This window comes from Heterodontus francisci, chromosome 1 (assembly GCF_036365525.1).
Source record: "Heterodontus francisci isolate sHetFra1 chromosome 1, sHetFra1.hap1, whole genome shotgun sequence".
In the NCBI taxonomy this organism is placed as follows: domain Eukaryota; kingdom Metazoa; phylum Chordata; class Chondrichthyes; order Heterodontiformes; family Heterodontidae; genus Heterodontus; species Heterodontus francisci.
The window spans coordinates 80,900,240-80,913,491 of NC_090371.1; the positions used below are offsets into that span (position 1 = coordinate 80,900,240).

General features: G+C 43.3%; 1 protein-coding gene across 2 annotated transcripts in view; it reads left to right on the forward strand.

The window, feature by feature from the left end:
- Positions 1 to 13,252, forward strand: part of pik3c3 (phosphatidylinositol 3-kinase, catalytic subunit type 3) — a 153,234-nt gene that overhangs the window by 14,853 nt on the left and 125,129 nt on the right. Inside the window, exon 3 of one of the 2 annotated variants that reach the window (XM_068032629.1) lies at positions 10,527 to 10,670. The exons of the other annotated variant lie outside the window; for it this stretch is intronic. Coding sequence (XP_067888730.1) covers positions 10,527 to 10,670 — 144 coding nt within the window. The remainder of the gene's footprint in view (positions 1 to 10,526; positions 10,671 to 13,252) is intronic. 2 annotated transcript variants of the gene reach the window in all.

Below are 13,252 nucleotides of genomic sequence, written 5' to 3' on the forward strand. Positions count from 1 at the left end.
GTCTTTAATGTTTAATATACATGACTGTCATTCCTGAATTTGGGTAAGTGCTGAATGACTGTCACCAGAGATCAACCAAATTGAACATAATGCAAAAAGTTACTTGTGAAATTTATATTGAATTCAATAAATATGAATATAAAATTATACCAGATTAATAGGAAACTAGCCCTCATGATAAATTTGGACTGGTAAATTTTGGTAATGGTAAATTACAAGAATTTATACATGGCTGTAGTCACAAGACCCCCTCCCACCCCCCACGCTCCCACTAGCAGCTACAGGCTCCTTACTTCCGGCGACATAGTACTCTGCATCCGACTGGAGCCAAGCCTGTCAATCGGGCTGATGTCCGGGATGCATCTAGTTTTATATGTTTTAAAAAATGCAAGCTATAGCGTTAGAACTCCACAGTGCCTGTCCAAATGTCCACTCCCCCCGGAGCTTGGAAAACCAAACTCAGTCAATATCAGGACCAAACTTTCTGCTTTTTTCAGAAATGCTGTTGATTATGCAGTACACAGAGATCCTATGCTGTAGTACTTAGTTCTGCCACTTGAAGCACAAACAAATATTCCTGCAGTTGTACTCAGACAACTTATAACACTTTTTATAGTGTAAAATACTATCCTAGTTGCTTTTCAAATAAACTTCAATTTCATTATTAACCAATCTGTGTGACGCATTAGTTCGCCACTGTTAATGTCAATCACCTCAATTAGCCTTATTAGTATCAATGATAACCTCCGGTTAACAAAGCATTAGAATCCAGAGGTACAGGTAGCACTTTTACTCCCCTAAATTCTTCACTTTTTAACAGAGCCATCCTTTCATTCCGATAGGGAGTGACATTTATTCGTCTAGCAAGTTATTTGAGACTGTGCCATTAATGGCTTATACCTCCCACTTCTTGTTGAAAAAAAACCTTTTGTTTCAAATGGTTTTAATTAGCATTAGTTATTTTTTCAGTTCAGTCTGATTGGCTCTATTTTGAGGGCAATTTCAAGGTGATTTTCTTTTTTACAAAAAGGTGCTAGACAGCTTCCTAAATGACCAGATATTACAAAATTATTGACCATTGATGGGATGTATATAATATCCTACATTTAAACTTCTTTTTGTTTATGGATGACTAACTCATCATGGGACCTTTTTAGAGTGCTAACCACTTAAAGTCAAGCTTCTGCTGAAAATGTATTTTAAGATGGCTTGTCGTTATTGGGGGAAATGGGCATAATCTAAACAGTGACAGGAAGAAAAGTGTAAGGTTACTGATCAAATTTGCTGAATACTATATACTACATGAAGAAGCTGCTCTTTGGTTCAAAAGCATGGGAATAGACTTGAAAAGGAGAGAAAAGTGCTGTACGATATACAAACTTTATTGTGTAGCCTTTATATTGTGGAGAACAAGTACAGATTGGATGACTACTTTGCCAAACATCGAATTGTCTGAAAGCATGATTACTGTAGTTTTCCACTTAATTTTTTCTCCCCTACCTTCCATTCCAACTACACTGTTCCAACCAAGCTCAGTACAGTCTTCAGTGTTCTATATTGTCTGTGTGCTATTAGTATAGAATGAGGATAGTAGACTTTGGTCAAAGTAACAGGAGTTTACAGGGGTCTTCTCACTAGGGTATCTGCATGAACACTGAGCAACTTGAGGTACAGACTCGTCATCCTTTGATGATGCTTAAGGTCTGTATACAAAATCTACCCAGCAACAGGTTTATACACATTATACTACATCTCCCCCCCAAGTCTCTGACTTCATCATCAGGTCTGTAATGCAATGGGGTTATCACGACTCTGCCATAGCGCGTTCTTCTTTCAATTGTTTGGGGTATTGAGTCTTTCAGTTGTTCCTGGCTTTCCTGTGTGAGTGTGGAACTGTTCGATGACTCATGTTCTCTGTCTTCACTGTCGTCTGGGTGATCTTTTGTGGGTTGTATCACCAGTTCATCAGCTCTCTGGTAGCTGATTCTCTTGATCTTTCATCAATTATTCTTTTGGAGATGCCAGAACAAAAGATTTTTTCTCTCCTTATCCATCCCTGGTGTGTCTGCATTTTGTAGGATGGAGGATATGGAGACTTGACCATCACTTCCCCATATCAACCCTGATCTTTAATCCAAACCAAATCTCCAGCTCGCGCGCTCTCACCCTTTCCCAGTCCTCACCACTGACCCCTGGCTGAAGGGTGCTTGGGACTGTGGGTTGTTGTGTCCTCAATCTATACTGATGACCAACTCACATGGAGCCAGCCCATTCTGGAATGGCATTGATCGGTCGTTTAATAGTGCTAGCTGAAAATCCTCATTCTTTTTCAGTAGCATCTTCATGGTTCGAACACCTCTCTCTGCTTCTCCATGGCCCTGGGGGTACCTCAGTGAACTTGCACCATGGCCTACTCCTGCTCCTAATTCGTATGTTGGTATATGTTTCCGCGAAATGCTGGAAGCCTTCATTTGCCAATTGTGGACCATTATCAGAGATCACTAGGGCTGGAATGCAATATGTGGTGAAAATCTTTTTTTTTCCTTTAGTAGTTTGATTACAGTTTCAGAACTCTGGCCATGTATTGATTTGACTTCAACCCATCTAGAGTAATAATCAATGACAATAAGGAAAATCCTCCCTGTATGTTCAAACAGGTCCATTCCCAGGCGCTCCCATGGCCTGGAGGGAAACAAAGAATACATCAGTGGCTCTCTAGAGTCCTGTCTGCTGGTAGCACATGTAATGCAATTGGAGATCATGTCTTCAATTTCCTTGGAAACCCCTGGCCACCATACCGAGTTCCTAGCTCTTGCTCAACACTTGGTAATTCCTAAGTGCCCTTAGTGTAGTCTCCCTAGGACATTTAATCTTAAAACCCGAGGAATAACTAGTCTTTCATCGTAGATAGTAAGACGGCAACAATAGTGAGATGGCTTTGTTGCTTATAATACTTTGTCAGGATTGGGTTATTCGACATGTATTCTGGCTAAATTGGCAGAACTGTCTTACTTTTTCAAAGGTTTTGTCCTTTTTCTGTAGGTTTCTAATTTGGCACAACTTTTGAGCAGTTGTTGGCAAATCCTCGCTTATAGCTAAAGCAAAGACTTCCAGTTCCTCCAGGAATGAGACATCTCCCAGTTCAGGTGTTCTTGAAAATGCAGCAGCTGTCACCTGATGCTTCCCTGGGACATATTCTTTTGTTGTGTCATATCTCATTAGTTGTAGTCGAAATCTCTTCAGCCTTGGGGGTAATTTTGCTAACTCCTTGGAATTAAGCGTTACTAGTAGCTTGTGGTCAATTTCGATCTTGACCTTGAGGCTCAGTACGTCGTCTGAAATTTTATTGCATGCCTGTGTTGCTGCTAATGCTACCTTTTCATCACTGCGTATTTTTGTTCTGTCTCTGACAGCGAACGAGAGGCAAAGTACATCGGCCTGTGTTATCCATCTTTTTGAATCTGAAACAAAACTGCACCTAATCCTGTAGACGATGTGTCTGCTGCAGTAATAGTCACCAGTTCTGGATTGTAATGCGTCAAAACATCTGGTGAAGTCAAAAATGTCTTGATTTTCTCAGAAGAATTTTTCTGACTTCCCAGTGCTAGTCATTGCTGTTCTACTTTAGCAGTTGTCATAGAAGCTCATCAATAATTGCTAAATTTGGTAGGAATTTCCCTACCTGGTTAACCATACCCATGAACTCTAAGTCTGTTATATTCCTTAGCTCTGTGAAATCTTTTATTGCCTTCATCCTCTATGAATCTATCATGCTTCCAGATCCATCAATTATGTGGCCAAGGAACTTCACTGTCAACTGTGAGAATACGCCCTTGCCATTTATTCGGAGCCCTACCTCCTGTAATCTGTGTAATCTCACTGTTACCCTTGCGTCGTGTTCTTCTTGGTTTGCTCCATGAATCAGAACATGATCCATGTGGCAGATGATTCCCTCCAAGCCTTCTAGGATTGTTGTCATCGTCCACTGGAATATCTCTGATGCCGATGCAATACCGAGTGGCAATCTGTTGAAGCAGAATTTGCCGAAGGGTGTGATAAAGTGGTTAACAAATAGACTCCTCATCTAAAAGCAACTGCCAGAACCCCCTATTTGCATACAACTTCATGAATAAGGAGCTTTTTCCCAATTTGGCAAGGCTGTCATCGACTGATGCCACCGGGTGAATCTGTCTACTGCTTTATTAAGCTGTGTAAGGTCCACACAAATACTAATAGATCCTGTTTGGTTTCCTTACTGGGACCCGGGCTGGGCAGGTTTCCCACTAGTGCTGCTGTTGGCCACACTGACTGCAATTCAGTGTTGCTGCCTGTAGGTATTGTCATGCTAGGCCCCCACCTGCCACGAATGAGGCACATTAATTTTGTCACGAACATTGATTTTAAATTGTTGCTGGAGCGAGGAAATGACTTGTTAAACAGATCAGCTGTGGCGGAAAAGATATTTGCATATTAACAGGCAGTGCTTGGAAGGACAAAGGACCATTCCCTGATTCATTCAACCCACAATGGACTTTGATTGCCAGGTACTGTGTGTAAGAGGAGCATTCCAGAGATTGCTAAGGTGATACAATCCAGGACTGGTTAGACCAGCTAGTTACATGACTAACTGGCTGTTCCAAGGTCTTTTGAACTAGTCAGAGAGAGTTTGAACTCAGTGTTTGCTCCAAAACTGACAAGATCTCTGCTGTCTGCTCCCATCTCTTTCTCACAAGCCTCTGAATCCACTGAAGACTCATGAACCCCAAGAGAGAAAAGTCTCCGACAGCCATCAAGGTTTAAGAAGAATACTGAACCCCAATGCAAAGCAAGATCTACTTACAATCAAGGACTCTACAGTGAGCTCAAAGAACCGTAACAAAAACTCTTCAGATATTGCCTCAAACTTTTCCACCTTATTTTTTCTTCTCTTTTCTGTCTATTTGCATGTGTGTATCATGTATGCATGCTAGCGTGGGCACGTTGTGTATCCGTAGGCGTTAACCAAATTAGAGTTTAAGTTTAATACACTTCAACTTTTCTTCTTTAAACCTAAGAAAACCTGTTTGTGCTGGTTTCTTTGCCTTATAATTGGAAAGCAATGAACAAGGATTCACCAAGGGGGAGCTAAAAACACGGTGTGTTTAAAATTAAACTCTTACGGTAAGACCGGGTGAAGGCTGAGAGGGACCCCTAGACCCCTTTCTCACCTGGTCCTAACTATGTCTTTCCTGCCTCTCTCGGACTTTCTGGCGCCGTTATTCTCTGTCTTCTCAATGGATTCAACTGATTCCACAATTTTTTCAGACTGGACTCTCCTGATTTTGCCAAAACGCACCCCCCCCCACTCCCGCTGAATTAGTAGTCAATTACTCTTTCATACTTCTACCTGCTCAATAATATGGCTTTTTTCAAAGTCAAATCCTCTTTCGACTGAACCTGGTCTGTCTGTGCTTTGTCTACTACTATTCTGTCCTGAATAAGGTCCTCTCATAAACTCCTGTTCTCAGTTCTCAGCTACTTTATACAGATCATTAATAAATGAATTGATGCTTTCACCAACTGCGCTTGTTGAACTTAACCCTTTCCACAATTATATTCTTCCTGATCTGAAAGTATCCCTCCAGTGTATTAATCACTTTGTCATACTGAGTTCCTTTTTCATCGATCCCCAGGATAGTCAGAATGTCGTCTGCGCTGTCTCCCACAGTGTAAAGCAAAACACTGACCTGTTCTCTGTCTGTTCGTGCGGTTAAACCAGTTGAATCTTCAAATCCATCTTTGCCATGCTTCAACCTGGTTGGGCCCCATCGCACGCTCAAATCTCTCTGGTAATGGTATTGACTTTTCCATTCCTCCTCAATGTTTTCTACCGCTTCTGTTTTCTTATGCTGCATAAATCTTTCTTACCACTGCCACTGTGTACTATATTGTCAGTGTGCTCTTGGGATAGAATGAGGATAGTGGAATTTGGATAAAAGTAACAAGAGTTTATTTGCAGGGGTCTTCTTACTAGGGTTTCTACATGAACACTGAGCAACATGAGGTACAGACTCATGACATCACATCCTGTGATGATGCTCAAGATACATGTCGTATACATAATCTACCCAGCAGTGGCTTATGTAAATGATACTACATTCAGGGGAAAAAAAATCTCCCGTTTCTTCCTGGGCACTTGCAACACTGCTCTGAGCATTGATTTCAGTAACCTCACCATTATTTTTCTCTTTGTGTCCCCCTCTGTTTTCCCCCTTTTGCCAGTTTCTCCCATTCAAATTTTGTTCCTTTCCATCGGGAATAGTTTAACTGGTCTTGCTGTGTTCACAACATGACTAAGTTGATCTCGGTATCATCCAGCACCTTTGAATTTTTAAAAATCTAGTCCCAGATTATTGAACCCCTTGTCAGTTCCTATTTATACTAATGCTTGCAATATTTGATCAGTTTTTTTTTCTTCTCACTTTGTTTTGGCCAGTTCTTTTTTCATTTTATTGCAGAAGATCGCCCACCTTCCCTTTCTAGTTCGAAGGTTCAGAGCTCCAGGTGTTGATGGGCTTGCTGAGTATTTCTAGTCTTTTACATCTTTATTTCAGATTTTCAGTAGGTGCAATTTTTTTTCTTCAAAATATAAGTTATTTTTTGTTTTTGTATGACAGTAATGGCTGTTAAATCTTGTGCCCTTGATCCTTGGCCACACTTATACAGAAAAATTATTGATGATTCCATGACAGATTACTTTCTTGGTAACATTACTGTCATTCATTGGTGTGAAATTCTTTGGTTGGTTATAAATTGGTACATTTTTAAACTTGATAAATGTTGCTGCAGGTCAAAACATTTTATTGTTCAACATTTCATGTTGTTGACGATCATCTGCAAAAAAGTGATCTAAAAGAACAAACTTCCACAAAATTTTAAACACAGTTGTGCCAGCAGTTCAAGGCTATTACACCATTTGCTGAATTTATATTTTTTTACTTCATGCTTTCATCTTAAATCTGGAATTTTTTTTAAAAAGCTAGTCTCAGTAATGATCATGAAACCATTGCCAATTGTCGTAAAAACCCATCTGGTTCATGAATGCCCTTTTAGGGAAGGAAATCTGCTGTCGTTATCTCTTCTGGCCTACATGTGACTCCAGACCCAAAGCAATGTGGTTCTCTCTGAAGTGGCCTAGCAAGCCACTCAGTTGTATCAAACCACTTTGAAGTCTAAGAAAAGGAATGAAACCGGACAGACCACCCGGCATCGATGTAGGCATTGGAAATGACAACGGCAAACCCAGCCCTGTCAACCCTGCAAAGACCCTAACATCTGGGGACTCATGCCAAAATTGGGAGAGCTGTCCCACAGACTAGTCAAGCAACAGCCAGACACAGTCATACTCACCAAATCATACCTTACAATGTCCCAGAAACCGCCATCACCATCCCTGGGTATGTCCTGTCCCACAGGCAGGATTGACCCAGCAGAGGTGGAAGCACAGTGGTATATAGTTAGGAAGGAGTTCCCCTGGGAGTCCTCAACATTGCCCCGGTGCCATGAAGTCTCATGGCATCAGGTGAAACATGGGCAAGGAAATCCCCTGCTGATTACCACCACCATCCCCCTCCCCCCACCCCTCAGCTGATGTATCAGTGCTTCTCCATGTTGAACACCAATTGGAAGAAGCACTGAGGTTACCAAGGGCACAGAATGTTCTCTGGCTGGAGGACTTCAATGTCCATCACCAAGAGTGGCTCGGTAGCATCATTACTGCCGCGCTGGCCGAATCCTAAAGGATATAGCTACTAGACTGGGTCTGTGGCAGATGGTGAGGGAAAAACCTACTTCACCTCATCCTTACCAATCTACCTATCGCAGATGCATCTGTCCATGACAGTATTGATCGGATTGACCACCACACAGTCCTTGTGAAGACGAAGTCTCGTCTTCACACTGAGGGTGCCCAACATTGTGTTGTGTGGCACTACCACTGTGCTAAACGGGATAGATTTCAAACAGATTTAGCAATGCAAAACTGGGCATCCATGAGGTGGTGTGGGCCATCAGCAGCAGTAGAACTGTATTCAACCACAATCTGTAACCTCATGGCCCGGCATATCTCCCACTCTACCATTACCATCAAGTCGGGGACCAACCTTGTTTCAATGAAAAGTGCAGGAGGCCATGCCAGAAGCAACACAAGCATGCTTAAAAATGAGGTGTCAACCTGGTGAAGCTACAACACAGGATTGCTTGCATGCCAAACAGCAGAAGCAGCATGTGATGGACAGGACTAAGCGCTCCTACAACCAATGGATCAAATCTAAGCTCTGCAGTCCTGCCACATCCAGTCGTAAATGGTGGTGGACAATGAAACAACTAACTGGAGAAAGTGGCTCCACAAACATCCCCCCCCTCAATGATGGGGGACACAGCAGATCAGTGCAAAAGACGAGGCGGAAGCATTTGCATCCATCTTCAGCCGGAAATACCGAGTTGATGGTCTGTCTTGGCCTCCTGCTGAGGTCCCCAGCATCACAGATGCCAGTCTTCAGCAAATGCAATTCACTTCATGTGATATCAAGAAATGGCTGAAGGCACTGGATACTGCAAATGCTTTGGACTCCGGCAGTAGTACTGAAGGTGTGCTCCAGAACTAGCCGTCCCCTAGCCCCTGTTCCAGTACAGGTACAACGGCATCTACTCGGCAATGTGGAAAATTGCCTAGGTATGTTCTGTACACAAAAAGCAGGACAAGCCCGGCCAATTACTGCCTTATTAGTCTACTGCTGATCATCAGCAAAGTGATGGAAGGGGTCGTCAACAGTGCTGTCAAGAGACACTTGCTCAGCAATGACCTGCTCACTGATGCTCAGATTGGGTTCTGCTAGGGCCACTCAGCTCCTGACCACATTACAGCCTTGGTCCAAATATGAACAAAAGAGCTGAACTCCAGAGGTGAGGTGAGAGTGACTGCTTTTGACATCAAGGCAGCATTTGACCGAGTATTGCAGCAAGGAGCCCTAGCAAAACTGGAGTTGATGGGAATCGGGAATACTCTCCACTGGTTGGAAGCATACCTAGCATAAAGGAGGATGGTTGTAGTTGAGGAGGCCAATCATCTTAGTCCCATGTCATTACTGCAGGAGTTCCTCAGGGTAGTGTCCTAGGCCCAACCATCTTCAGCTGCTTCATCACTGGCCTTCCCTCCGTCATCAGGTCAGAAGTGGGGATGTGCAGTCATCAGCGAACAGTGTTCACCATTTGTGACTCCTCAGATACTGAAAAAGCCTGTGTCCATATGCAGCAAGACCTGGACAACATCCAGGCTTCAGCTGATACCAGTGGCAAGTAATATTCATGCCACGTAGGTGCCAGGCAATGGCCATCTCAAACAAGAGAGAATCTAACCATCTCCTCTGAATGTTCAATAGCATTACCATTGCTGAATTCCCCACTATCAACCTCCTAGGGGTTGTCATTGACCAGAAACTGAACTGGACCAGCCACATAACTGCTGTGGCTACAAGAGCAGGTCAGAGGCTGGGAATTCTGTGGCAAGTAACTCACCGCCTGTCTCCCCAATGTCTGTCCACTGTCTACAAGGCACAAGTCAGGAATGCGATGGAATACTCTCCATTTGCCTGGATGGGTGCAGCTCCAACAATACTCATGAAGCTCGACACCATCCAGGACAAAGCAGCCCACTTGATTGGCACCACCACCTTCAACATTCACTCCCTCCACCACCGACGTACAGTGGCAGCAGTGTGTACCATCTGCAAGATACATTGCAGCAACTCACCAAGACTCCTTTGACAGCACCTTCCAAACCCGCGACCTCTACCACCTAGAAGGACAAGGGTAGCAGATGCATGGGAGCACCACCACCTGCAAGTTTCCCTCCAAGTCAGACACCACCCTGACTTGGAACTATATTGCTGTTCCTTCAGTGTCGCTGGGCCAAAATCCTGGAACTCCCTTCCCACCAGCCCTGTTGGTCTACCTACACCCCAAGAATTGCGGCAGTTCAAGAAGGTAGCTCACCATCACCTTCTGAAGGGCAATTGGGGATGGGCAATAAATGCTGGCATTGCCAGCGACGCCCACATCTCTCAAATGAATTAGAAAAAATAATGTAACTTTTAAAAAAAAATAACTAAATACCATTATGGAAACAAATTAGTCATGAGACAATAGGTTAAGATCAAAAGGACCAAATGATCTTTGTTTAAATTTACCAGGCCTATCTGCAATTTAGGATCTTCTTTCTTTTGGGCCTCCTTATCTCGAGAGACAATGGATACGCGCCTGGAGGTGGTCAGTGGTGGCATTGCCAGCGACGCCCACATCTCTCAAATGAATTAGAAAAAATAATGTAACTTTTTTTAAAAAATAACTAAATACCATTATGGAAACAAATTAGTCATGAGACAATAGGTTAAGATCAAAAGGACCAAATGATCTTTGTTTAAATTTACCAGGCCTATCTGCAATTTAGGATCTAGGGGGAAACAATAATGTCCATTTCTGTTTTGCAGCTGGAATGAATGGTTAAAATTACCTGTGAAGTATCCAGATTTACCACGAAATGCTCAAGTTGCTCTCACAATCTGGGATGTTTATGGACCTGGAAAAGCTGTCCCTATTGGAGGAACTACTGTTACCCTTTTTGGAAAGTATGGGTAAGATGAGCTCTTCATCAGTTGTGGCTTCTGCGCTTAGTTAAAAGATGGTCTGAAATTTACTGCAGTGGTTTTGTGGAGAAAGGTAACCTGACCATTTCTTGTGCATTGTTTATGTGAAGGCTGTGTTTGCTGACAACGCAACCACTATGTGGTGCAGTACTTGCGCATGAGCAAATACAGGCTGTTCAACTGGAACGTCAGTCTCTGCGACGTTCAGGGAACTGCCAGGATTAAAGATGGTGCTGCTCAATTTATCACAGGAAATGCTTATGGTTAGATCATTCTAGCAAACTAACCTTCCATTAAGTTGGATGGAAGCCCAGTAATATACCATGTAGTTACAGGATACTAACTGTAACTCTCAGATCCATTTAAAATTCAAAAGGAATTTTATGATTGCATTTCCATTGGAAGACAATGAATTGGCACCCTGATGGATGGAAAGGAAAATCGGGCAGAGTATAAAATGTGCTGCCAATTCTTCATTGTGATTCGTTTATATGACTGACCAGGACTGATTTCACTGGAACGCAGCCTCTCGCTCCCACCCCAACGGCCGCTCTTTTTATTTCTCCACCCCCACCCCGCCCCCCGGCAACTCACCTCCCCCCACTCAGCCACTCACTCCAGACCTCACTGCTCCCCCGACTCCCTTACCCGATTGTTCCCCTCTCCTTGGCAGCCCACTCTCTGGTCGCTCGCTCCATGCCGCGTCGCTTTCCTCTTGGCCATTCGCTCCCACGTTTGATCGGTCTCAACGCGCCGCCTGAAGCAAGGGGTGATGTAGGAGCGAGTGACCAAGAGGAGGGAAGCGGTGCGGTATAGAGCTAGCGGCTGGAGGGGATGGGGATGGAAGCGGGGAGTGAGCGGCTGGAGAGCGGGGTGGCTGGATACCCGATGACGCTGTATTGTGCCCGCGTGAAAATGGACCATACACTGATACGCGATGACATTGGCATGGCATGGTGACGTCATGTTGCACTTATGCCACTTAGTCCAGGCAAGATGGAGCTGCGCATATGCGAAGCTTGGCGCACTCTGACGTCAGTGGGCTGCTGCGTTGTTACGCGAATGCCACATGAGCTGTATTGTGCCCCAGAACGATGCCTAATTATACTCTGTACTTCTTTGTCCCATCCTCCTCCTAAACGCAAACTTTAAGTGATACAGCTAGATGATAACATTATTTCAATGTACAGAAGTCACCAAGGAGCACTTTTATTTTCTTGTATATTAGCGGAAAATTTCAATAACTCAAATATTTAAATGCCAAGTGTCAGGCAAGCCCCCCCACCTGCCAAGACTGGGGCACACATTGCGCCACATGAACAGTAAAACTTAAAATTGCAAGCCCCTGACTGGAAAGATATTTGCATAGTAACAGACAGTGTTGGTACAATGGGGTCCCAGTCATTGCTTCCCCAGTACACAGAAGAAATAGTCAGACCAGTTTTAGTCACGTGACTAACTGGCTGTTGCAGAGGTTGGAACTGAGAGAGTTTTAAATTGGAGAAAACAGTTTTTGAAGTCAGAAAGCTCCTGGTTTGAGAACATCTCTCTTCTGTCTGCTCCCATCTCTTTCTCACGGAACTGAAGAACCATTGAAGACCCGTAAGCTCAAAGGGAGAAAAGTCTCCTACGTGAACAAGGTTCAAGAAGAATACTGGGCCCCAACGAAAAGTAAGAGCTGTCTACAATCAAGGACTCTACGGCGAGCTGGAACCACAGAAACCGTAACAAGAAACCCCCTTTTATAGACTGCCTCAAACTTCTCCATTTTATTTTTCTTCTCTTTTCTGTCCCTATTTGCATGTGTGTATCGCGTGTGCATGCTAGCGTAGGCGCGTCGTATATCCGTAGGAAAATAAAACCCTGTTTAAAATAAGACCAGGTGAAGACAGCAAAAGACCCCGAGACACCTTTCTCACCTGATCGTAACACTAGCTTTACAAAAAGGTGGCAGACAAAATTAATGACAACTTCGGTTGCAAGTTCTAGATTGGAGTGAGATGTGCCTGGCTTGCAGAATGTTTTAGATAATTTATATAGCATATGTTGACTAGCTTGTCAATTGTACCTTTTATTCAATTTTTTTGTGATTCAGAAATGTAGCAATCAATGGTTTAGTTTTAGTACAAGTATCCATATGTAATCATTAGAACTGTAAACAGATGCATTTTGATACTGGCAGCGGTGGGGTTAATTGTACATTATCCACTATTTAAAAAGAAAATTGGGACGTTTCATTGGCTACAAGGAACGTATTTGTGGGAGGTCTTTCAAAATGCATATTTTAATAAGAAACAGTTTGTTACACATGGTGAGCAGATTTATTAAGGAACCTTGTAATCTAAAGCTAAGACATGACTCAGCATCATGTGAGTTGTCATGTGTGTGACCTCCACTGCTTGACACTAAATTCGTCTCTAGCCTGCACTGTAGCCTGTTTGTTGCTGTATAGTTCAGACCACTGCATTTCAATACTACTGATCTGCAGCAAATGCAATTCAGACTAGCAATTCACAGCTCTCATGAACTTTAATGTGCTTGTGAGTTTGTTGAAGCTGCAAATTGACTAC